Source organism: Protobothrops mucrosquamatus, unplaced genomic scaffold (genome assembly GCF_001527695.2).
Source record: "Protobothrops mucrosquamatus isolate PMUCROS unplaced genomic scaffold, P.Mucros_1.0 scaffold2566, whole genome shotgun sequence".
Taxonomy (NCBI): Eukaryota; Metazoa; Chordata; class Lepidosauria; order Squamata; family Viperidae; genus Protobothrops; species Protobothrops mucrosquamatus.
This window is the reverse complement of record NW_015388624.1, coordinates 91,076-117,917: the sequence shown is the minus strand read 5'-3', so window position 1 is coordinate 117,917 and position 26,842 is coordinate 91,076. Positions and strand designations below refer to the sequence as shown.

The window sequence follows — 26,842 nt, the reverse complement described above, 5'->3', positions numbered from 1 at the left end:
TTTGACTTTTTGCCTGTTAGAAGGTCGTGAAAGGGGATCACGTGACCTTGGGACACAGCAACGGTCGTAAATATGAACCAGATGCCAAGCATCTGGATTTTGATCACGTGATCGTGGGGATGCTGGAAAGGCTGTAACTGAAAAATGGTCGTAAGTCACTTTTTTCATTGCCGTTGTAACTTTGTAACTTTGAACGGTCACTAAGTGAATCGTTGGATGTCAAGGACTACCTGTACTAACATTTTAGCATTTTCTGCTCAGGGGTAGGCAACCTTGGCTCTTCTATGACTCGTGGACTTCAACTCCCAGAATTCCTGAGCCAGCCATGCTGAGGGGAAATGGAGAGGTTTCCAAGCTGAGCCATGCTGGCTCAGGAATTCTTGGAGTCCACGAGTCATAAAAGAGCCAAGGTTGCCTACCCCTGCTCTAGTGGGAGAAGCAAGTCACAGGAGACGGCCCTGGAGTGTATCGCACACAGTTGTGGAATAACGCAGAAAACCAGGCCGGTGTGTAGATATCAGAATTCCCACAGGAAGGGGAGCCCTGGGCAAGAGACCTGCCAGGCTGCCAGACTTTCTGTAGGGTAGACCGATAAGCTCTTCGGCATTTCAAAAGTTTTCAGTTTGCGGTCCCTGCTAGGAGATCTTTGGAGAGGAGGCCGACCTCCTTTCTTTTCAATTGAGTCAACAAGGAAAAATTCCCTCACCTACAGGAAGCCGGATTAGCTGTTGCTGAAAAGTCACACATTTCCTGAGCTATCCCCTCCACAGCCAGATGCACGTTGGGAGTAGTGGATGGAAGGAGTAAGGAAAGGGGACATCCACTTCGGAGTTAAAGAAAGAAAAATGTGGAAATTTTGGATTGTAATCCCTTGGGCAGGGGTCGGCCACCTTAGCTCTTTTATGACTCGTGGACTTCAACTCCCAGAATTCCTGAGCCAGCCATGCTGAGGAGAAATGGAGGCTATGCTGGCTCAGGAATTCTGGGAATTGAAGTCATAAAAGAGCCAAGGTTGCCTACCCCTGCGGGCCTTGGGGAAAGGTGTAATCTCTCCCTTGCACAGCGACTGGAGACACTTTTGAAGCAAAACAAGCTAAAGGAAATAATTAAAAGGGTGACAATGCTCATTTGCAGATTATAAGGGTGTCTGTAGCAATGGAAGTGGGGTGCACAAAATGTGAGTCCACCGCTGGGGAAGCACAATTAAACGTTGTTTAGGCCAAAATATTGTTGCCCAAAATCTCATATAATTATCATCATGCTGCTAAATATGGCAGTTGTAGTCCAGGGCATTTAAGAGTATACCAGATAGGAGGGAAGGCTTACTTTTGTTTCATTTTATATGGGGGTTCAGACCAATAAAACCAAAATGCAACTTTAAACATACAGAAAAGCAAACCAACCCATGAACTTGAAATAATGAACAAAGAGATAAGTTTATTAATCCAGTTTTTGCAACCCATAGGTAGTGCAAGAAAGTTGGCAACTTTGATAGTCTTAAGTTAGGTTTGCAGGAAGAAAATGGTAATCTCTTGTTCAGAAAGAAGATGAACATTTCGGATAATTGGATTTATGAACGCCAGATGCCACGGGAGGTACAAGGGGCATGTAACAAAATATTTGGACTACTCACTCAGCCTCTGTTGCTGAGGAGGCCTGTTTATGTTTGCAATACGGGAGACTAATATAATCTCCATAGTAGATGGTGTGCCAAGTGAGGCCAAGGAAAGCATCTCTTAGGCGAAATAAGTTGGATGTTAGAGAACTAGCAAGGAATTGTCCATGGAGAACCTGCAAATGTACCATCATCATCATCATCATCATCATCATCATCATCATCATCATCATATTACTACTACTACTACTACTATTATTAATAATAGTAGTAGCAGTAGTAGTAGCAATAATAATAATAATAATAATAATAATAATAATAATAATAATAATAATAATAATAATAATAAAGTTGGAAGGGACCTTGGAGGTCATCTAGTCCAACCCCCTGCTCAGGCAGGAAACCTCATACTATTTCAGACAAATGGCTGTCCAGTCTCTTCTTAAAAAATTCCAGTGTTGGAGCATTCACCGCTTCTGGAGGCAGGTTGTTCCACTGGTTAATTGTTCTAACTGTCAGGAAGTTTCTCCTTAGTTCTAGGTTGCTTCTCTCCTTGAATAATTTCCATCCGTTGCTTCTTGTCTTGCCTTCAGGTGCTTTGGAGAATAGCTTGATTCCCTCTTGTTTGGGGCAGCCCCTGAGATACTGGAACACTGCTCCATGTCCACCCTCGTCCTTCTCTTCATTAAACTAGACATAGCCAATTCCAGCAACCGTTCCTTATATGTTTTAGCCTCCAGACCTCTAATCATCTTTGTTGCTCTTCTCTGTACTCTTTCTAGATGGGATGGATGACTTTGGCCTTGTCATTCTATAGATCTAATTCCCAAATTCTCTGCTGAAGTTTGATTAAAGGTTTATCTGGACTGAGAAACGATGTTATCTGGAGTGAGAGCTACAATATGAGCAGGGGGTTGGACTAGAAGATCTCCACTGTCCCTTTCAACTCTGTTATTCTGTTATATGCTAGATCAGAAGGCTCTGATGGAAGGCCGGCTTATAAAGAAATGCATATTTTATGATTTCTATCCAGAGAGTCCAATTCCTATCGATTCTGTCCAATGGAATTTTTCGCCGGTTGGAATTTCCGGTTGTCTTCAGTTCCCAAAAACCTGTCCATGACAAAGAGAATAAACGAGTGCATTGCTTGTTCTTAGTAGTTCTTTAACATAGTAGAAGATTAATATGTAAACTTCACAATGACGGTAAGACAGTAATCCATATCCATAATCTTCGTTTCCAAATAAACAAAGGTCAATGTTATAAACTACCAGTCATTAAAATCATGCCACAGGCAAAAAGGCTTAGTTGTTCTTTAAGAAAAATCCATGGATACAGCCTGGTAGTCACTACAGGTGGTATTTAATTATTCAGGCTAAGGAAGGAGTGGATATTGTATGGAAATAGCAAAATGTTGATGCTGCCAAGAATGTGAAGGACTAAAGCAGGGATGTCAAACTCAATTTCATTGAGGGCCGCATCAGCATTGCGGTTGCCCTCGGGGCAGGTGGGTGTGGCCAGGGTGGGTGCAGCCTACTGAGGGCGTGGATGGAATAGGTGTGGCCTATTGGGTGGGCGTGGCCAGCTCTACATCCTTCGCGTCAATGGTGCCTGTGGGGGCCTGGGCAGGAGTGGGACAGATCTGAGGGTCTCTGGCACAAGAGGGTGGGACCAGGACCACTTCCAAGCGATGATGCATTTCTTTATTCCTCACAAAGAGTGACACCTCCCCAGCATGCACCCAGGGGGCAGGGCCAACACGTCAGGGGCTGGTTCCTCGCTGTTTCCAGACGGCCTTGTGGAGCAAATACTGAATGCATTTCAGCATAGATGGCCACCACAAAATTGTACATTGGCTCCCGGCCGCCCTGGGCCAGGGCCAAGACAGTGGGGGCCGTTCCCTCACTGTTTCCAGGATGGCTTTGCGGGCCACATGAAACCACTTTGCGGGCTGCATCCGGCCCCCGGGCCTTGTGTTTGACATATCTGGACTAAAGACTGTTTCAGGGGCTTTCTATGCCCTGAATAGCAAATACACCTAGTCCTGGACTTACAATAGTTTGTTTAGTGACTGTTCAAAGTTACAACAGCACTGAAAAAAGCGACAGGGCCATTTTTCACACATATGACCATTGTAGCATCTCCATGGTCATGTGATTTACATTCGGCTGTTTGACAACTCACTCACATTTATGACGGTTGCAGCGTCCTGGGGTCACATGATCCCCTTTTGCGACGAGCCAAGTCAGTGGGGAAGCCGGATTCATTTAGCCAACGGTCTACTAACTTAGCCACTACAGTGATTCACTGAACAAATGTGGCAAGGCAAGTCGTACAATGAGGCAAAATTCACTTAACAACATAAATTTTGGGCTCAGTTGTGGATTACCTGTAATTATGTGGTGTAGGAGAGATATGCTTTGTTAGCTTGATAGGTAGAGACTCAACGTGTCTACGCGAGATTCTCAGTCACCCAGATCATGGTTGTCCCAAAGATGCTTTTTCAAGAGCTAACTGGACTTTCTTTGTTTTTCCTTGAGGACGTTTCTCTTCCCATCCAAGAAGCTTCTTCAGTTCTTGTACGAGAAGCGAAATGTCTTCAAGAAAAAACAAAGTCAGTCCTGTTGCCTCTTGAAAAAGCACCTTTGGGGTAGAGACTGAAAGATCAGTGAATGCTTGTTTTTCAAAATTGTCTTGAAATGAATAAAGGAGAATGTGGGCTTCTTGTTTATTACTAGCATAAACCTCAAAATCCACTTGTAATGAAAGAGACAACTCAGAGCTGTGTTAAAATTCTGCTGCCAGATAAACATATAGAGGTGACACCTGCACATGAGCCCCATTCAAATCAATCAGATCAAATCTTCACCAGGGTCATAAACCAGCATAGTGAAATCAACAAGACATTAGGGGACTGGAGGCTAAAAACATATAAGGAACAGTTGCTGGAATTGGGTATGTCTAGTTTAACAAAGAGAAGGACGAGGGGGGACATAATAGCAGTGTTCCAATCTCTCAGGGGCTGCCTCAAAGAAGAGGGAGTCAAGCTATTTTCCAAAGCCCTGAAGGCAGGACAAGAAGCAATGGATGGAAACTAATCAAGGAGAGAAGCAACCTAGAATTAAGGAGAAACTTCCTGATGGTTAGAACAATTAACCAGTGGAACAACCTGCCTCCAGAAGCGGTGAATGCTCCAACACTGGAAATTTTTAAGAAGAGACTGGACAGTCATTTGTCTGAAATGGTATAGGGTTTCCTGCCTGAGCAGGGGGTTGGACTAGAAGATCTCCAAGGTCCCTTCCAACATAATAATAATAATAATAATAATAATAATAATAATAATAATAATAATAATAATAATAATAATAATAATAATAATAATAATAATAATATATGGTCATGTATAAGAATGGCTGATAGTTAATTACTTATGATGGATGCTCATGGATTTGGATTTACGCTAAACATGTTGAGTTCATTGGGACTTCTTAGGAAAGAAGCGTGCTTTGGACTGTAGACTTACATAAGTAAAAGCCAAGAATATTCAGCACAGAATAGATCGTTTAAAATTACTGTATGTGTTTCAAATAGCCCAGAAACTCTCAAAGCAGAAATATTTCTCTTGGACATGAATAACAAACGGTGGGATGTTTGCTTGCAAAGAACATATGTGATAGGAATCTATTTAGCATAAGTGGAAATGATGATTATGTTAATTCCAGCATTAAGGCCTTGCCTGAAAAACAAATTCAAATAAACATCATTTGCAATTCTTTCCAGCTTAGTAAAATGTTGGAAAGAAATTACATAATGGTGCTTAGGAATCCCTCGCTGTTCATCAAGATGACTCTTCAAAAAGGGATTGGAATGTAACCAAGTTTGAAAACGGGTCATATGTGACCAATAGCCATGGGGGAAAAGAAATCCAGAACAATTTTCCCCAGAGTGGGGTAGGCAACCTTGGCTCTTTTATGACTGGTGGACTTCAACTCCCAGAATCCCTGAGCCAGCATGGCTCAGCTTGGAAACCTCTCCCTTTCCCCTCAGCATGGCTGGCTCAGGAATTCTGGGAGTTGAAGTCCACGAGTCATAAAAGAGCCAAGGTTGCCTATTCCTGCCCCAGAGCTACCCTATAGAAAAGGAAGTTGGACAGTGGCTCAGGAATCAGTGCTGCTATTCTCCTTCTGCCAGGTCACTTGATCCAGAGTGGAGCTCAAGTTGAAGGATGAGAAGAATTTCCTGAGCCATATTGTGCAAGATTATTCTCTTTTGATACTGAATACTGCCCAAGCTGAGATATGAAGAATATTCTGAAGCACTTCAGTGAGATGTTAAATCAGGGGTCTTCAAACTTGGCCCTTTTTATGACTTGTGGACTTCAACTCCCAGAATTCCTCAGCCAGGCACGCTGGCTCAGGAATTCTGGGAGTTGAAGTCCACAAGTCATAAAAGGGCCAAGTTTGAAGACCCCTGAGCTAGAAGGACTCCAGTCAAAATTGAGCGTTGAGTTCTACAGAAGGCTTATAATCCCATCTCCGTTCAACCTAGTGATCTGCAAACTCTTAACATATCTGGACAAGTTTGTTTTTGCACAACTTAAAATATCTTTATAGAAACAGACTTCATTGTAAGTTTTTTTTTTATAATTCTAGGCATTTGGGTGATGAAAAGGAAATATGATAGGAGCAACAGAACTAGGTCAAAACCTTTCTTATTGTCATTTGCAACGGCAACGGTAGCCAAGAAAGTTTCATGACATATCGATGGACTCATAACAACTCAACAGCAGCATTGCTCTCTGTCTCTGAGAGTAACCTGATAACAAAATCTAAAAATACCAGTTAATACAGTTTTCTTAAATGTGAAATGTCCTCAGAATAAAGAAAACAATCGCTCTGAAAGTATTTATTTCAGAACACAATCCCAAAGATGCTTTTTCACGAGGCAACTGGACCTTTCTTATTTTTCTTTGAAGATGTTTCGCTTCTCATCCAAGAAGCTTCTTCAGCTCTCACTGGATGGTGGGGGATGGCTGAGCTGAAGAAGCCTCTTGGATGAGAAGTGAAACGTCTTCAAAGAAAATCAAGAAAGGTCCAGTTGCCTCCTGAAAAAGCATCTTTGGGATAACTATGACCTGGATGACTGAGAATCTCCATAAACATTCAGAATACAATCATTACAATGTTGTATGAAGTTGAAACTCAAGTACTTTGGCCACCTAATGAGAAGGAAGGACTCACTGGAGAAGAGCCTAATGCTGGGAAAGATGGAGGGCAATAGAAGAAGGGGACGACAGAGAAAGAGGTGGCTGGATGGAGTCACTGAAGCAGTAGGCGTGAGCTTCAATGGACTCCAGAAGATGGTAGAGGACAGGAAGGCCTGGAGGAACGTTGTCCATGGGGTCGCGATGGGTCAGACACGACTTCGCAATTAACAACAACAATGGGACACAATGGTGCCTACAGTGGGTCACAAATGGCAGGTGATGGATGGAGGAGTGTGGTGCCGGCCTCACTACTTTTGCACGTGCATTGACATCACACAAATGAGGCAAATGGGGTGGGTCTTGCATTGTGATACCTCTCTTTCCCATTTTACTAATCCCCACCCACCCACTGGTAGATGGTGCTGGAAAGCATAATCCCTTTTCTTAAGTTAAGTAGAAAAGACAAAATAAAGCAAAACCACACAAAACATTACAAAAGAAGAAAAAACAACGAAAAATCAAAAGCATAAAGGGCACATACTTAACATATCTATGTGTCTAAAGTTGCACAGTAAACATTTCAACGAAAAGAAGAATGTTTTGACCCGTACTGATGCAATTGTTTCATGCAATTGTCTTGCAAAGTTCTTTTATTACAGAGTGGCTGCTTTCATTTCGATAGCATAATCTTATACGGACAGATCATTTGGAAGCCGTCCAAGCAAATTCAATTAATTTGATCAAGGAGCAAACTGGTTTTCTTTTTAAACTTAAGGGGACATTTAAGTCATGCCTGAGAAAAATGAGATCATTATTAAAACCACGTTCAGCGTGTTTCAATGCGCATATCCTTTAGCTAGACCTTGAAGTTAGAAGTGCAAACAAACAGGAACTCCACCCTGGCCCGTATGAATTGTAGAGTTGAGTTGCTAGCTCCTGACCATCTGCCCATTCTTCCTGTTATGATAGCACTCATGAATTTCAGTGTGATGTTTCATTCTTCATAATTTAACCCTTTCAGTGGACAAAAGGGAATTTTCCCTTGGATGCTATTATTCAGCATCCTCTTAAATTTATTTGCTGACATAAATTAGCGAACAGGTTATGTAGACAAATTAGTCCATATCTAATGCATATCCCATGCCTTCAGATACAATGTGATCATAATCCATTGCTGCCATAAAAAAGCAAGATTTTTTGTTTCTAGCTTTGTAGGCCATTTCCCCAAACATATGCATTTTGTATGCAGTTTTGTAATTCTGAAAGGCAGCGTTCATTAAAAGCCTGCACCCAAGAAATAAGTATGGGAGTGTGTGTATGTTATGTATACATGTACCTATCTATCTGTCTGTCTTTCCATGTGTGTATGTGTGTGTTTATGTATATAGTGTGTGTGTATAATTAATTTTTAAGTAGATTAAAAATAACAAAACAAAGAGAAAAAGAGAGATAAAAGAAAAAGAAAAAGAAAAGACAAGCGTGCAGAAATAAAAGATTAAAAAAACAGAAAAAAGAAGCTTCCAATTTCCTTTGCACCAAATGCAAGCATGTTTGTAAAGTTATCTCTTACTCTATGATTACAAAAAAGCTTCCTTTTTTTCTATCATCCATTTTTTTTAATCATGAGAACCACAAACGATAAGTGCATTATTTTCTGTTTTATGCAAAAGTTTCTAAGAGATTTCTAGTCAGCCATACAGGTACATACAGGTCTTTTCTTTAAGCAAAGAAGTTAATTTAGCCACCACTGCAAGTTCCATCATCTTCATTTGCCATTTCTCCATGGTGGGTAGTATTCAATCTATCCACTTTTGAGTATATAATAATCTCACTGCAGTTGAGTTACCGTGACTTTTTCTAGATGCCTCTCCATTAGGAAAAAAGCCTCTGGTTTCAATTGTGCTTTAGTTTAAAAACAAGGAATTGCTATATTATAATTGGTACGTTAGCCGAGGGCATGTTTCTCAACCTTTGGTAACTGGCTGGGGATTCTGGGAGTTGAAGTCCATGCATCTTAAACTTGCCAACATTGAGAAACACTCGTCTAGATTGCTAGTTGAAACACTAAAAATACGGCTGAAGATAAATTGTATCCTACTGTTATGTATTTTCCCATTGTTTGGAGTCCATGAAATTTTGTATATTCAATTACAGTACTGATAAATGTATACATATACATATATATATATTTGCATTTTACAGGTTCATCTAGCTCATTGGATCCACCATCTCTTAGTATCCAAAAACATATGATTACCATAGCTGCAAATGATACGTTACAGATTACTTGCAGGTAAGAAAGAAAGGTGATTATTATTGGTATTTAATGCATCGTCTTAATTTCTTCCCATGATACGCGACTATCTTGGGGATATGAACGCACACACAAAATAGTTACATAAAACAAAGAATACAAATAAAGAATTTTATTGTGCCCCAAACATTTCCAGGTGTTTCTTGACTCAAGCATTTGAAGCTTTTAACATTCAAAAGGACAAAAGAAAAGACACCCTATTGTCTTGAGTCTTTTATAAATTCTATTTACTTTGACTTTGCTGGTACCTTTAAAGAGCAAATGTCAATTATTCCATCATTCCCTATTGACCCTTTCTGTGTGTTCCCAATAGATCTGCCTGTATATACCTAGAATTAGAAGATACAGAACAGATAAATTCAGTCAATTCTTTCAAGCGATTAAAAAGGCTAAACTACTGTAGAGCGTGATTCTTTGGCTGCACAGGTAGAACTATGTAATTTTGTTAGAAACCTTGTAGAAGTGCTACGTTGTAGAGTCTTTTGAGATGTTTTCAATATCCAATAGAAATTCCCTGGCCATTTTCCATTCAGGAATGATGCTCCGATAATGCTGAACAAATATAAGAGACAACATTGGCTGGGGAATTCTGGGTGTTGAAGTTCACATATCTGAAAGTTGCCAAAGTTGAAAAACACTAGTCCAGACCATGTATTTGAAGGAAAGGCAAAACCCTTAATAGAGCAATAGGGTTGTTGTTTTCTTCTGTAGGAAATTACAATTCGGATAAAGAAATTAGGCTAAGGATTTGGCCAATGTTATCCGCTCATGTTCATCCAATTCTCCCTCCCTCTGGCCTCCGATGGTTATGGCGTGATCAGAGTGACCGCTTGTTGCCAGTTTAGGAAATTGGGTCCCTTATTTGCTCACCCCCAGTTTTTAACAATTCGCCATCCAATTAGGGACTGATTAATAGCTTGTGTTTAGCATAAGTGCTGCTACTATTGAATATATCCAAGTTGGCATCATATATGTTTAGATATCTGTGTTTATCATCTCTTGTTCTGGTGTTAGCCTTCTTCCCACTGTGTATAGAAAGGGAGGCGTCCCACTTTTTATTTTTGGAATATTGTTTAGCACATCCTTTTATGTGGGCTTCCTGTGTAAATCGTGGAAACATAGGCAGAAGCATCTACGGATGTTAATGGTGCTTTCTACTTTTTCATAAAAAAAAACAACGACATACTTTGTGGGGAGGGTTGAAGAACATCATTGGTTACAGCAGACCTCCCTCCCTTACTGAAGGGAACCGTCAACTGGCAGATGATCTGAATGTGTCCTTCTGTAGGTTTGAGAAAGAACACAATAGCCAAATTTCCTAAACCTATCTCCATCCCTCTAGGCCAGCGGTTCTCAACCTGTGGGTCGCGACCCCTTTGGGGGGTCGAACGACCCTTTCACAGGGGTTGCCTAAGACCATCGGAAAACACATATTTCCGATGGTCTTAGGAACCAAGACACCGCTCCTCTATCCGTCTCCAGGCGGCGGGTCTGTCCATGCTGGCGCCGAGGCCGGGGTCTGGCAGGGTCGGGCAGCGAGGCCGGGTGCTGGCGGAGGAGGAGGGGTGGGCCGCGTGGAGCTAGGCGCGGGGCAGGAGGGTGCTGAGGAGGCGGGCGCTGTGGCTCCTGCTGCTGCTGCTGAGGCAGCCGATCACGATGCAGAAGCACCACGGCATGGAGCGGGGCGGGCGGGCAGGCTGAGGGGGAGGCGCGGCCCTCCACATGATGAAATTGCAGGTGGCGGCGCCTCGCCAGCATGCGTGGCACTCCCGGGCCGAGGCGGTTGCTGGGCGACGGCCCGCGTGCGCCCTTGGTCTGCCCGGCACGCACTCCAGCCACAGGAGAGGAGGCGGAGCACATGTGCCAGAGAGAGAAAAAGAAAAAGTGAGTGAGTGAGTGAGTGAGTGAGTGAGAGAGAGAGAGAGAGAGAGAGAGAGAGAGAGAGAGAGAGAGAGAGAGTGAGCAAACCCCGCCCCTCCTCCTGCCCCCGCCCGCAGGGGTTGCGGCATTAGGAAGGTTGAGAACCACCTCTAGTAGGCCCTCCACCTCTAGTAGTCTTAGAAAAAGATGTGCAAGGCCTATTTCATAGAGAAAAGATTGGAAAAGCACCAAACCCAGAATGGAGTAACTCCTTGCTTGAAAGCTTGTGCTGAACACATGACACCAGTTAGATTAGAGAAAATGTTTAAAAACGTATCAAATATGTGTTGGAAATGTAAACAACAACCAGGCACTTATTACCATCTCTGGTGGATATGCCCTAATGCTAAGAAATTGTGGTTTAAGATTCATATGTGGCTAGAAAAGATAATAATAATAATAATAATAATAATAATAATAATAATAATAATAATAATAATAATAATAATAATAATAATAATAATAATAATAATAATAATAATAATAATAATAATAATTTAATTTATATACCGCCCTTCTCCCGCAGGACTCAGGGCGGTGATTAAAATACAGATAGAATTTAAACCAGAACTCCCGCAGGACTCAGGGCGGTGATTAAAATACAGATAGAATTTAAACCAGAACTCTTGTTTGCTAGGAATATTAGGCTTGAATTGTGGAAAAGAGAATGAGTATTTAATATTACATGTGTTAACAGCCGCGAGAATAACATTTGCCCAATTTTGGAAAAATGAAAATTTACCATCTGATCAGATTATAATAACAAAATTCAGAGTATTATTGTTGTTTAAATGACATAATTGTTTACTAATTTTTAATTTTAACTACCAATATGATATTATTATTATTGTGTTTATTAATTATATATTTGTTTAAAAGAGAGTTAAAGGTTATAGATTTGTTATGTTAATAGTTGATTAATGTTATTATTATTGTATAATTGTTTCAGATAGAGCTAAAGGAGGTTATAGATTAGTTATTCTTATAGTTGTTTAAAATTATTTAGAGTATGATTATTTTATTATTATTCCTGTGATTGGCTCTGGGAAGTGGGGGGAGGGAGGGGGGGGTGGAAGGGTGGGTTTTGGGGGGGATTTATATTGTAAAATGTTATAAAAATTTTAATAAAAAAGATTATAATAACAAAAATACTTGAATGTGCAGAAATGGATAGATTAACTTTAGAAATGAAAGAGAAAGAAGATACAATTTATTTTAAAACATGGGAAAAAATTTACCAATGGTTAGCAATACGATAGAATGAGAAAAGGTTATGAAACTTAAAGAGATAATTGATAATTTGTATTTATATTTCATGATTATTTGTATGAACTTGTCTTTTTCTGTTTTTTTTCTTTTTTTCGTATTTGTGATATATAGTAAATTATAACCAATAAGTAATATATTACTATTTTAAAGTTATTACAACTAATTAGTACTAAGCATTGTTAATTAGTAAAATGAATGAGATATATTCATTAACTTGTTATTTACATGACTATCTTGAAAGCTGTTTAATACTAGAGTAATTATTAAGATTTAATATGTATACCCGGACGGGTTTACTTGCTGAAGCGATGTTATTTTGTGGGATTGATCCCACTTTTGTGTATACCCCCTTCCTTTGGTTTAACCCTTTTGTATGTCTCCCTTTGTTCTACCTCTGTTGACCCTATTCCCTTGTTACCCTTAAAAAACTCAATAAAATATTTGTTAAAAAAAAAGAAATAGAAAGCTTGTGCCGAACAACTGGCCCCCATCCTCACCCAGATCTTTAATAAATGACTGGAGATGTGTTATGACCCTTCTTGGTTCAAATGCTGAATGACTATAGGCTGGTTGCTCTGACATCCGTAGTCATGAAGGCCTTTGAGAGGTTAGTGCTAGCCCACCTTAAAGTCATCACAGACCTGCTGTTAGACCCCTTGCAGTTTGTCTGCCAAGCAAATAGTTTGGTGGATGACGCTGTCAATATGGCGCTGTATCTTGCAACATGTTGAATTCTCTATGCAGGGGTCTTTTTTGTAGACTTCAGCTCAGCAACAGGTGAAGGTAGGGAAAATTACATCTAGTACCCCAGTAGTTAGCACAGGTGTACTTCAGGGCTGTGTGTTCTCTCCATTGCTCTTCTCTTTATATACCAATAGTTGCATGTCTAGGGATCCCTCTCTTAAAGAATTGAAATTTGCCGATGATACAACAGTCATTGGTCTCATTCGAGTCTGCACATAGACGGGAAGTCGAACAACTGACCCTGTGGTGCAGCCGGAACAATCTGGAGCTGAACAGGCTTAAAACTGTAGAGATGATAGTAGATTTTAAGAGGAGCCCTGCTATTCTACCATCTCTTACTATATTTGACAGCACAGTATCAGCAGTAGAGTCCTTCCAAGTTTGGGGGACCTATAATCTCCCAGGACGTGAAATGGACATCTGACATTAGAACCATCATTAAAAAGGCACAACAAAGAATATTCTTCCTGCGTCAACTCAGGGAATTCAGACTGTCCCAGGAGCTGTTGATACAGTTCTACACAGGAATTATTGAGTCTGTCATTTGTACTTCTGTGACTGCCTGGTTTGGTACAGCAATTAAACAGGACAGGTACAGACGCCAACGGATAGTTAGGCCTGCAGAAAGAACAATTGCAACCAGCCTGTATATTGTGTGGGTGAAGCAGGGCTGAGAAAATATCTACAGACCCTCGTATCCTGGACATAAACTGTTTCAGCTCCTCCCCTGCTATAGGGCAGGGGTAGGCAACCTTGGCTCTTTTATGACTCGTGGACTTCAACTCCCAGAATTCCTGAGCCAGCCATGCTGAGGGGAAAGGGAGAGGTTTCCAAGCTGAGCCATGCTGGCTCAGAAATTCTGGGAGTTGAAGTCCATGAGTCATGAAGGGGCCAAAGTTTCCCTCATGCTGGCTCAGGAATTCTGGGAGTTGAAGTCCATGAGTCATGAAAGAGCCAAGGTTGCCTACCCCTGGTCTAAACCTTGCTGTTGAAAATAAGCCATTAAGTGCTGCTGAATTCTGGGAGTTGAAATCCACGAGTCATAAAAGAGCCAAGGTTGCCTACCCCTGCTATAGGGCAAAACATTTTTCCCCCTTGTGCCATCAAACTGTTGAACAACTAATTTCCACAATACTGCCTAATGTCTGTGTAGATAGACATTATGTAATATGGCAGTAGTAATATTATTATCCTTATTATTATGTTTACTACCCCCTCTTATTGGTATTATTATTGTTACGATTATTATTATTTTGTTCCATGCATATACACAGAGAGCTTTGGCACTGGAGACAAATTCCTTGTGTGTCTAATCACACGACCAAATAAAGTATTCTATTCATATATAGCACAAGAAAGATTTTTTTTCATGCATATGGTTGCATAGAAACTTTAAAATTGTTTTTAGTCATGGCTGATTTAACACCCTTCGATTTTAATGGACACCATCTAAGACTAGCTCAAACTAGACTCAATCCACTGATCCAGTTTTAAGCATTCAAATATTTCAGCTCAGGAATCAAAGACAGTTTAGATAAATTATGGTTAGGGAAGCTTAAGATAGATTTGGGCAGTTCACGGTGAGATTAGTAAAACAAACAAAAAAGATGAAACAGCCATTCTCCACATTAACACCAACTTATGCTGTATATCACCTCCAATAATGCTTCAGTCAAACAGTTACATCCTATATTTGGTGAACTCTTTCCTTTTTGAAAGAGATGGTGGAACAGAAATGTGAAAAATAGATAGATAGATAGATAGATAGATAGATAGATAGATAGATAGATAGATAGATAGATAGATAGATAGATAGATAGATAGATAAACCCATTGCAATTTGGTAATGGAGGAGCTAAACAAATAGAACATCATGCTAAACTTGGAAAGTGTGATTTGAGTTTTGAAAGACAGTGGTTACATTTAAAATGAGCACAACTATTTTTTTAAAATAGTTAAAAACTAAATTCTCATGCACGTAGATCTTGTTCAGTGGATCACAGATACATAAGTGAATACATTCCATTAAACATGACTGTATTTGAAGTGACTGCCTTTTGATGGCTTTAACAATGTTGATGCAGGCCATTAATGGAGAATGCCATAGGGCTCACATATCCTTAAGTAGCTTATGGATTTCTCTTTTTACTCCCCAGTGGTGAGAGGGCTTTGGATTGGCTTTTGCCTAACAATCAAACCGACATGGAAAACCGAGTCGCGCTGACGGAGTGTTCCAGTGATACCTATTGTAAGATGCTCACTCTGACAGAAGTAATAGCCAATGACACGGGGTCCTACAAGTGTTTTTACCAAGACAACCATGCCTCATCAAGTGTTTATGTTTATGTACAAGGTAGGAGCATGCTGGGATAATGACCTTTTTCTGTTTAACGAGAAAATGGCTTAATATTGTGTCATGTGAACCTCAACAAAAACTCATCCTCTCGATCCCACCATGCCAATCACAAATGGGCATGAGTACAACAGTGCCTTCTCATTTGTGTTCTCCAGCAACTGGTACAAAGAGGCAAGTATTCTCCAAATTCCAAATATACCTAAACTTTATAACAAAACTCCGCTAATAGGTTCTCCTAAACCAGGGGTAGGCAACCTTGGCTCTTTTATGACTGGTGGACTTCAACTCCCAGAATTCCTGAGCCAGCATGGCTCAGCTTGGAAACCTCTCCCTTTCCCCTCAGCATGGCTGGCTCGGGAATTCTGGGAGATGAAGTCCACCAGTCATAAAAGAGCCAAGGTTGCCTACCCCTGTCCTAAACCAATTGATTAAATTGGCTTTAGGAACCCACACAAATTGGTGGGCCTTACAACCACATTTGCAAGCATTGCCCACATTCACTTCATGTCATGAAGGAGAATGTTCTTTTATTTCCTTATTTGTTCCGTATTTGTTCTATAACGGAGGCGAACCTATGGCACGTGTGCCAGAGGCGGCACTCAGGAGCCGTCTCTGTGGGCACACGTGCGTTGCCCCAGCCTTGCCTCCCCCCATGACCCACTCACCAGCAGCCCCCCTGGAGGAGAGTTGCCCCCGAGCGTGGCCCACGCGGAGCAGCACAGCCAAAGACATGGCAGCCAGGCAGCGTGGACAAGTCTCTGCCCTTATGCCCCATCGCGCACAGTTGATACTGCGGGGTGCGGGCAGAGGGAGTGGCCGCCATGGTGCTGCTGGGCTGCCTGGGCAATCTGCGGCAGGCCCTGGAGGTGGTTAGTGGCCCTGCGGGCAGGCAGGGTGGAGGACCGAGTGGAAGTGGAGTGGGAGCGGGGCGGAGGGTGGAGTAGGACGGGGCCAGTTTTTGGGCACTCGGTCTCTAAAAGGTTCGCCATCACTGTTCTATAACAACAATACCCTCCAGATCCAGAAAGAGCCCAACAGACTTGAACACTAGGCCCTATCTAACAAAATGAAATTCAGTGGTGAGAAAAGTAAGGTTTTACACTTAAGCAAGAAAAACCAAATGTGAGTGAAACTTCTCACAATAGCAGTAACGGTGAGAGGGACCTCGGAGTCCTAGTGGACAATCCGTTAAATATGAGCCAGCAGTGTGTTGCAGCAGCCAAAAATGTCAATGCAGTCCTAGGCAGCATTAATAGAGGGATAGAATCAAGATCACATGAAGTATTAGTACTACTAAGTAAGGCCTTGGTAAGACCATACTTGGAACACTGCATCCAATTTTGGTCAACGTGATATAAAAAAACATGTTGAGACTCTGGAAAGAGTGCAGAGAAGAGCAACAAAGATGATCAGGGGGCTGGAAGCTAAACAGCTGCAGGAATTGGGCATGTCTAGTCTAATGAAAAGAAGGAACAGAGGTGACATGATAGCAGTGTTCCAATATTTGAGGGGCTTCCACAAAGAAGGAGTCAATCTATTTTCCAAAGCACCAGAAGGCAAGACAAGAAACAATGGATGGAAACTAATCAAGAAGAAACACAACCTGGAACTAAGGAGATACAGTGTTTCCTAATAATGAGAGCAATTAACCAGTGGAATGGCTTGCCTTCAGAAGTTGTGGGTGCTCCATCACTGGAGGCTTTTAAGGAAACTGGACAACCGCTTGTCTAGAATGGGATAGAGTCTCCTGCTTGAGCAGGGGGTTGGGCTAGAAGACCTCCAAGGTCTCTTCCAACTCTGATGATGTTCTATGTTCTATTTGTTTTGAATCTTCATTCAGATTTGTTGGATTCCGCTAACATGAGAGAAAGCGAAAGTAATCTTCTGATGCATTTTTTTCAGTACCATTTTCTCCTTTATCCTTTTCCAAACTTAACAAGTCCCAAACGTTGCGATTATTCCCAAACAGGAAGTTTTGACAGCTTTTTTTTTTCCTGCACATTCTTCTGTTTCGGAATATATATGTATATTGAAATGAAGCAATCAGACTGGGCACACTGTGTTCCAAATGAAGTTGAATTATAGATTATTCCTGACAGCTCTGCTTGCAGTTTTTTTCCTAATTATCATGAGGATAATCAGGCTGTAAAAAAGTGAATTAAAAGGGCTCATGGAATTTTTCGCATCTGTTACTTTTTAAGAAAAGAGAAACTTGGCTCCAGTTGCTGTTATTTCGCAATAGTCAGTACCGGCAGGACTGTAGAATAGTTACATTTCTGCAGAATATGATGGTGCGGAAACACGTATAAGGGCTGGCATTAGATATGTAGTCAGTTTACAGGCCATTGGGAATTTGTGCTGGCTTGTTGTTATATTGCTAAAACAGGTGCTGAATGTGTTGCCCCCAACAATTTGGGTCCTCATTTTACCAGCCTCGGAAGGATGGAAAGCTGAGTCAACCTTGAGCCCCATCACGATCGAACTCCAGGCAGTGGGCCGAGTCAGCCTGCAATATTTCATTCTAACCACCGCACCACCAGGGTTATAAAACAGTGCACACTTAAACTACAGCCAGCGTTCCTCTTTAGCTTTCGTTCTTGTTTGACTGATCTATGAGTTTTGAGGAACTGCCCCAATTCATAGTTCACCCCTGGTGACATCAGTGTTCAATCTCCTATAACAGTGATGGCGAATCTTTTAGAGACTGAGTCCCAAACTGCAACCCCAAACCCACTTATGTATCGTCGAGTGCCGGGTGGGTGTGGCCCATTGGGTGGGTGTGGCCCATTGGATGGGCATGGTTGCGGAGAACGGCAGACTGGGTGGGACTAAAAAGTTCAATCAATCAATTCCAACTTTGCGAGATTTTTTTTTTTTTCATGAGAAGTTGAAATTGGTTGATTGATTGATTGAAGATTTTTTTTTTTTTTTTTTTTTTTTGCACACAATGGCAGAGGCCTAAAGCAAAAAGGTTTTATAAAACCCAGCTGAAGGCCTAGGACTGGGGCGATGTGCGCGGGCCCACAGAGAGGGCTCTGCGTGCCACCTGTGGCACGCGTGCCATAGGTTCGCCACCACGGTCCTATAAGTACAGTCGGTGGACTCCAACTCCTAGGATAGATTGCTGTGAATGAATTGCTTTCAATAAGAGAATTCTTGAAGTTCAATGATATTTAGATTTTCTATATTCTTCAGATTACAGATCTCCATTTGTGATGTCAGCCAATGAGCTTGGGGTTGTGTATATAACCAGAAACAAAACTGTGGTGATTCCATGCCTCGGATCCTCACCAAACCTGAATGTGTCACTCCATGCAGTAAGGCGAACGATCATATTTCATTTTGTCAGTGATTCTAGCTCTTTTTTATTTTCATGGTGACGTCACATATTTTACATTTGAGGCAGATGGTCTGATAACTGGGTAAAATAATGTAAATAGAAAGGGGAAATTAGGTTATGAAACATACTTCCATAATTTACTAGGTGCAAGGTGCATAACCTGTGGCCCAATATTAGATTAGTCTTGATGTGACTTCCAAAACCCTTCCCCAAAATGATGACGTGTTTGTAAATTTAAACCTGGCAGAATGGAAACATAATTCAGCGCATGGAGAATAATCATTGCAATGCATTTGCATTTAATTACCTTTCATTTTTATTATGTTTCAGTTGAAATTTGATTTAGACTTTACTGATGTCTTACCTCCCGACATGCCATTCAAAAGTCAAATGGGGCCTTTTAGTTCTGCATCTAACTGCTAGGTTATTTTAGAGAACATCCGGATTAAAGTTATTGTTGTTTTGTTGTTCATGTAGAAATATCCAGAGAAAACATTTGTTCCTGATGGAAAGTCAGTTATCTGGGATAATCAAAAGGGTTTCACAATTCCCGCTAACCTGATCAGTGATGTAGGGATGATCTTCTGCAAAGCTAAGGTAGATGGTGAAAGCTATCAATCCGTGATGTACGTCGTGGTGGTTTTAGGTAAGCAATAGGCTTTGTTTATTTATTTGGGTGTTTATAAAGCAACTATTTGGAAAATGAGAATTTAAAATACCACAATAGATTGATAATCAAAAGGGGAAGATAAAGTCCCACTCAGATGGAACTTAATGATCTGGTATTGTTGCTGTTGGTTGTGAAGTCGTGTGCGACCCATCGCGACCCCATGGACAATGTTCCTCCAGGCCTTCCTGTCCTCTACCATCTTCTGGAGTCCCTTTAAGCTCATGCCTACTGCTTCAGTGACTCCATCCAGCCACCTCATTCTCTGTCGTCCCCTTCTTCTATTGCCCTCAATCTTTCCCAGCATTAGGCTCTTCTCCAATGAGTCCTTCCTTCTCATTAGGTGGCCAGAGTATTTGAGTTTCAACTTCAGGATCTGGCCTTCTAAAGAGCAGTCAGGTTTGATCTCCTCTAGGACTGACCGGTTTGATCACCTTGCGGTCCAGGGGACTCGCAGGAGTCTTCTCCAGCACCAGAGTTCAAAGGCCTCAATTCTTTGGCGCTCAGCCTTTCTTATGGTCCAACTTTCACAGCCATACATTGCAACTGGGAAAGCCATGGCCTTGACTATACGTACTTTTGTTGGCAGGGTGATGTCTCTGCTTTTTAGTATGCTGTCTAGATTTGCCATAGCTTTCCTCCTCAGGAGCAAGCGTCTTTTAATTTCTTGGCTGGAATCCCCATCTGTGGTGATCTTGGAGCCCAGGAAGATAAAATCTGTGACTACCTCCATTTCTTCCCCATCTATTTGCCAGGAATTGAGAGGGCCGGATGCCATGATCTTGGTTTTCTTAATGTTGAGTTTCTTGGTTTTCTTAATGACCTGGTAGCTGACATCAATTTTTTTTTCTTGAAACACTTTTTATTGCTTTTTTTTTCAGTACAGATAGTCCTCAACTTATGACCACAACTGAGTCCAAAGTTTCTATTGCTAAGCAGGGCAGTTGTTAAGTGAGTTTTGCCCTTTCTTGCCACAGTTGTTAAGTGAATCACTGAAGTTGTTAAGGTAGCAACATGGTTACTAAGTGAATCTGGCTTCCTCCATTGACTTTGCTTGTCAGAAGATCACAAAAGGGGATCACATGGGCCCGGAACACTGCGACCGTCATAAATATGAATCGGCTGCCAAGCGTCCCGTTTTTGATAATGTGAGCATAGGGATGCAGCGGTCATAATGTGAAAAACAGTTCATAAGTCCCTTTTTTCAGTGCCGTTGTAACTTGGAATGGTCACTAAATGAACTGTTGTAAGTTGAGGACTACTATATGTTCTCTTTCGCTCTTCTAATGTTCCGGTACAACTTACAGTTTCCAAGGATTTCAGATGTCAATGTTTATTGATAGACTCGCTGTTTTGAGCTTTATCAATTCTAGTTAAAACATTTAGCTAATCAATTCAACGTTCATCATCAAGAAGTTTCCACAGACTGGACAAGTAGCAAAGCCTCAATGTCTTTCTCCTGAGTAGCAGAATTAAATGGGATTTATGCACTGTTTGCATTTGGGGCCAAAAATACTGTTTTTTAAAATTTGTTTCTGACTACTCGTTTCCCCATGTCATTTGTTCATTTCCCACTTTGTATGTTGTCTACATGACTTTTGGTGGAGTTTCACTTCTCTATTTGTCCCCCTCCATTTAGGTTATAAAATCCATGAACTTAATGTGAGCCCTCTGCACCACGTCGAGCTGGCAGCAGGAGAGAAGCTATCCTTAAATTGTACCGCCAGGACCGAGCTGAATGTGAGAATTGAGTTTCAGTGGGATTACCCTTCGAAACAGGTAACAGAAACAAGGGGGCCTCCAAATCAAAGGATTTGCTAAGAGGCCATGTTGGGTGTTACTCTTTTTTTTAAAAAAAATATTCCAAATGCATTGATCAAAGCAATCCATTTGAGTCATCAGACTAGTCCGCCACACTTGGAATACCGCATCCAGTTTTGGTCACCACGATGTAAAAAAGATGTTGAGACTCTAGAAAGGGTACAGAGAAGAGCAACCAAATGTTTAGGGAACTGGAGGCTAAAATATATAAAGAACAGTTGCTGTAATTGGGTATGTCTAGGGTTTTGCTTCTCATCCAGAAGATTCTTCAGCTCTGACTGGATGGTGGGAAATGGTCATTTGGGACAACCATGACCTGGATGACTGAGAATCTCCGTAGACATTTAGCTATGCACTTGGGGATGAACACCCTTCGAATGGTGCAGGAGTATGAATGGATTTCCAGAAAACATGGCAGATTACAGGAACCGTTTCAGCTTGAGCTGCAGACAACACAAACTCATCCCCAACAGCCTGTGCCTGTCTTCAACAGTGAAGGAACACAGGGCAGAAAACATCCTGCAGCCAAGAAGGCTCCACACCCATTTGCACCACTCAGGTGACCCTGAAGACACAGGTGAACCTCCAAGTGGCCTCAACGGCTCTCTAAAAGAATTCAAATGACCAGCTGTCTGCAAGGAATATAAATCCTTCCATTCCCCACCATCCAGTCAGAGCTGAAGAAGCTTCTTGGATGAGAAGCGAAATGTCTTCAAAGAAAAACAAGAAAGTCCAACTGCCTCCTGAAAAAGCTCCTGTGGGACAATAAGAGGGATGATGTTCATCTACTCTAGTGGCTACATCAGGTAAGTTTGTCCCAGGAGTCAGAGACCTAATGCTAATAAATATATAGTCACTGTTTTCTTCCTTCTGGTCTAATTACCCATTTTAAGCCATTGGGACATCTGCTGGGTTGTGAGTCAAAATCTGCAAGATTTTGGACACAGCATTGTGCCTACATGGATCTTTGATTGTAATGCTTTCTCATGAACCATCCCAGTCTCCAGGTGAGGGAAAGCTGGAAGGATAATGCTGAGTAAATGACGTTGAACTCTGTTGCAGAGAATGAATGCTGCATTCAGGGATGTGATGACCCCCTTGGGCAGCGAAATGAAGAAGTTTGTGAGCACCCTCACCATTGAACACGTGACTTTAAGTGATGCGGGTCTGTATACCTGCACGGCCACCAACAGCCTGATGACAAAGAAACACAAAATTAATGTCATTGTTCACGGTAAGGCTTGATTTGGGGTGGGACTAGGGCTTTACAGTCCTAAAATGTGAGCTCCCGGGAGAGACCATGAAAGTGATTGTCCACAAAATCAAGGCAAACAGCTTGAGCCCAACTTTCGTTCATCTTCAGAAGCCAGTGGTTCTCAACCTGTGGTCCGCGGACCCCTGGGGTCCGCGATGACATCACAGGGGGTCCGCAAAGACTTGAAAAAAATGTTATGATTTAAATCTTGAGTTAGGTCTTGTCCGTGGCCACAACAGGTATTTAAAGGGGGTCCTTGGTGAAGAAAAGGTTGAGAACCGCTGCTATAAGCTAATAAGCTACCTTCTTTTTGAGGATGGCCAAAAGTAAAATGAACGTATGGTCTACAAATAAGAGCCACTTACATTTGAATAGATGAGGGGAAAAGTGCCTTGCTAGATCACAAGTGAACATGTTTAGAAATGCCAGACAGCTGTTGGAATAAATTCTTCCCTCTTCTAGCATTCCCCTTCATATTGTTGACTAGCTGCTGTCAAAAAGGTTCGGTAATGATAGGGTAAGACAGTTTCAATCAGTGTAGTATCAGAATCAGTTAAATATACAGTATCGTGCAGAGCAGGAGTCTTCAAACTTGGCAACTTTAAGACTCGTGGACTTCAACTCCCAGAATTCCTCAGCCTGGTTGAGGAATTCTGGGAGTTGAAGTCCACAAGTCTTAAAGTTGCCAAGTTTGAAGTCCCCTGGAGTAGAGTCTGAGTTAAATTCACCCTGAATCAGAGAACCTGAATTGGTGCGCTAGGACCAGTGTCTCTCTTTCAAGCTAACATATAGTTGTTAGAAAAGAATTGGAGGAGAAAATACTATCTACACAGTCTTGAGTTCCTGAAGCAAAGGTAGAGTAGAAATCTAACAAATAATTAAGGAATGAAAATTTGATCTGGAATATCCCCCCTTTCACAAATGCCTAGTCTTAGCAGAAAATTGCAAAGTGAGCAAGGTTGTTCGAAATGAGACATCAGAAGTAACTTCAACCTAGAATCCCCCGTCTACTAAGACTTCCTAACGAAAACTCTCATCAACTTCAACCAGCATGGCCATGCTGGACTAAATAAGCTAACTTTAAATATTGATAAGATTGATTTTCTCCATATTCGTCAGCATCAAATTTAGCTGTTATTATTCACCCAACACTGTGATAATCTTGACTGAGAGACTTTGTGGTTTGATGAATGGGTTCAAACATGTGCTAGCTAAGCTGCTGGGTCTTAGTTTGGCAAAAAACATGGCTTATTGTGTCCGTAAGCAGTCTACTGTGGCTTGTTGCACAAACTATGGCTTAGCTGGATATCCATATTGGTCAATTCAGTGGTTTTTTTTTTTAACCATAGGTAAGTGAAATAAACATCATAAGATGATTGTTTTGAGAGGTTAACGGTTGGTTTTGGTTTCTAAAGCCAATAAGCAATTTGAAAACTGTGTTTCTTACTAGGGGTAGCAACATCCATTATATTATTAATATTATCACCTATATCAGGGGTAGGCAACGTTGGCTCTTTTATGACTCATGGACTTCAACTCCCAGAATTTCTGCTGGCTCAAGAATTCTGGGAGTTGAAATCCATGAGACATAAAAGAGCCAACGTTGCCTACCCCTGACCTATATTGTCCATTGTTTTAAATAATTGTCTTTTAACTTTTTGATAGAAAAGCCTTTTCTCTTTTTGGGTAAAATGCCACTTCGGGTGGAGACCATTCTCAGAGAACCAGCGAAAGTTCCTGTATTATTCAAAGCCTATCCACCTCCAGAAGCAAAATGGTAAGAACCTCAGCAAATCTTATTCTTTTTTTTAGCTTCTCCCCCTTTCTGTATACATTTTACAATGTCCAATCACATAGAAACATTGAAGTTCTAAAAGAAAATGCTGAGCTTCTGATTTCTTTGTGAACGGCTGTAGAAAGCAATAAAGTTTTATGCTTTTGTTATTATGGTGATGTTATTTACTATAAAACTATACACTTAGCGTTTAACTGCTTCCATTTTCTTTTAAATTTATCTTTTCAAACAAATGAAAATCCCTATTTAGCCCTGAACTTCACTGAGAATTGCAAATAGATAACTCTAACCTAATCTTAGGAATATTTTGCAGGCAAAATTAGATTCTCTCGTTGCAAGGTCCTGAGAATGTAGAAAGCAGAAGGTGGTTAGATTGTTTTATTATCAGTTCTCTCTCTCCTCACCTCTCAAGCCACGGAATCAACTTATGTTTTGCAGGTATAAAAATGGAGAAGCCATTGTCGCAAATCGTACCCTGAAACTTGGTTACTCTTTAATGATTACTGAAATAAGTGAAAAGGATGCTGGGAATTACACCGTGGTGCTGACCAATCCCATTAACAAGCAGCGTGAGAAGCACATGTTTCATCTGGTGGTAAACGGTAAAATCTTGTTCCATGCCAAAAAAAAAAAAGCTACACTCTGCAATTGCTAATACACTGGGGGGGGGGAAGTGGTATCACGTTCTCTATTAATTTTAGAGAGATTTGTTCCTCAAGCATCATGCGCCAAGAATAGGTACATCTGTAGTTATCAAAAGCAGGGCTTTTCAACCAGTGGTACGGGTACCACCTGTGGTACATTGGCACCTGGCAGGTGGTACGCGGCCATCCTAGAAAAGTGGTAGCCGGGGAGGGGAATGAGTTGAACCGGTGGCAGCACCGCACAAGCCTGAGCGAGAGATGGCTGGAGCTGCAGGGCTGTCAGGGCTCAGCGGAAGCGCCAGGATCAGCGCTACTTCGGGACTGTCAGGGCTCAGTGGAAGCGCCAGGATCAGCACCAGGCTCCAGCTGGAGCTCGGTGCTGATCCTGGCACTTCTGCTGAGCCCCGAAGAAGCGCCGATCAGCTGGAATGTTGCAGCATGTCCAGGGTCTTGTGATTTACATTCAGATGCTTGGCAATTGATTCATATTTATGATGGTCACAGTGTCCCAGGGTCATGTGAAGTGACCAAAACCTGCTGCAACCACCCAGCAGACGGGGGGGAATAAAAACCAAACACCCCCTACCCCACCCCCACTGCCAATCCTCAACAGAAATGCTCACAACAATGAAAACCTCGGACAGGAGGAAAAATAGTTTTCTAAATGTTTATGAGTTTGTAAAATATAGTTCTGACACAAGAAGACGAACTTTGGATTAATATTTTGAGGCTTTGAGAAGTCAAGAGAATTTGATGATTTCACCCAAGGCTTCATTGGGGATGATCGGGGTTGGTCACCCCCATATTTTTGTTCCTCCTTCTCTGGATGGTATCTCCCAAAGTAGGCATCCTAACCTTTAGGGTCCTTGGATGTCATAAAAAAATAAATGTGGTTTCTGGCCGATCATATAAAGGTTGCTTTCCGTTGACTTTAAAGTGCCATGAGAATTAAGGTGGGGTGTTTTCTCTTTTTCAGTGCTGAAATAGAACCTGGACTTTTTACAATCATAGGCAAGCAGCAAAAAAAACCCCAATATAGGTTAATGCATGGGTAGACAACCTTGGCTCTTTTATGACCCGTGGACTTCAACTCCCAGAATTCCTGAGCCAGCCATGCTGAGGGGAAAGGGAGAGGTTTCCAAGCTGAGCCATGCTGGCTCAGGAATTCTGGGAGTTGAAGTCCACGAGTCATAAAAGAGCCAAGGTTGCCTACCCCGGGTTAATGTATGTAGAGCCAGATGCATTTGTTTTATTTGACTTCAGGAACCTCCTCTGTTTATTTATTTTTGGAGGAGGGGAACGAGGCAGGCTTTTGAAAATCCCATTTTGTTACAGAAAGAATGTTGTTTTCAATTTGCTGTATATTTTGGTTTGGGTTTTGTGTCCTGGTCTTTTCCTGTCTTCATGCTTCTTCTAACTCCTGGACTACATTGTTTACTTCCCATTACCTCGCCCATCCTGCCATCTTGAGCTTCACCCTTTGCCTCCCTTCTTCCTTTGCATCCTCAAAAAACTTCCTTGCCTTTGCTTTAAAAAAAATAATAATAGCGAGGTGGTGGTTCAGGAAGAACAGCATCCCACAATTAGCAACTACCATACCCAAGTACTGCTATGGAGTGATGTTGATCACTTAATAAGAAAGGGGCCATGCTGGCTGAACCAGTGTTCATGAAATGGACAGCCATTTGTCCAGAATCATATAAGGCAGACATGTCAAACACAAGGCCCGGGGGCCGGATGCGGCCCGCGAAGTGGTTTCATGTGGCCCGCGAAGCCATCCTGGAAACAGTGAGGGAACGGCCCCCGCTGCCATGGCCCTGGCCCAGGCTGACCCGGAGCCAATGTACAATTTTGTGGTGGCCATCTATGCTGAAACGCATTCAGTCTTAGCTCCAC

The 26,842-nt window shown here is 41.7% G+C and overlaps 1 protein-coding gene across 1 annotated transcript in view; it reads left to right on the top strand.

Moving 5' to 3' along the window:
• The first annotated feature begins 2,814 nt into the window (after positions 1-2,814).
• The window catches only part of KDR (kinase insert domain receptor), a 64,130-nt gene continuing 40,102 nt past the window's right edge, over positions 2,815-26,842 (top strand). Inside the window, exons 1-10 of the mRNA XM_029285940.1 lie at positions 2,815-2,820; positions 3,500-3,522; positions 9,034-9,114; positions 15,225-15,421; positions 18,620-18,741; positions 19,242-19,410; positions 21,071-21,210; positions 22,315-22,486; positions 24,173-24,284; positions 24,741-24,904. Of these exons, the coding sequence (XP_029141773.1) occupies positions 2,815-2,820; positions 3,500-3,522; positions 9,034-9,114; positions 15,225-15,421; positions 18,620-18,741; positions 19,242-19,410; positions 21,071-21,210; positions 22,315-22,486; positions 24,173-24,284; positions 24,741-24,904 (1,186 nt within the window). The remainder of the gene's footprint in view (positions 2,821-3,499; positions 3,523-9,033; positions 9,115-15,224; positions 15,422-18,619; positions 18,742-19,241; positions 19,411-21,070; positions 21,211-22,314; positions 22,487-24,172; positions 24,285-24,740; positions 24,905-26,842) is intronic.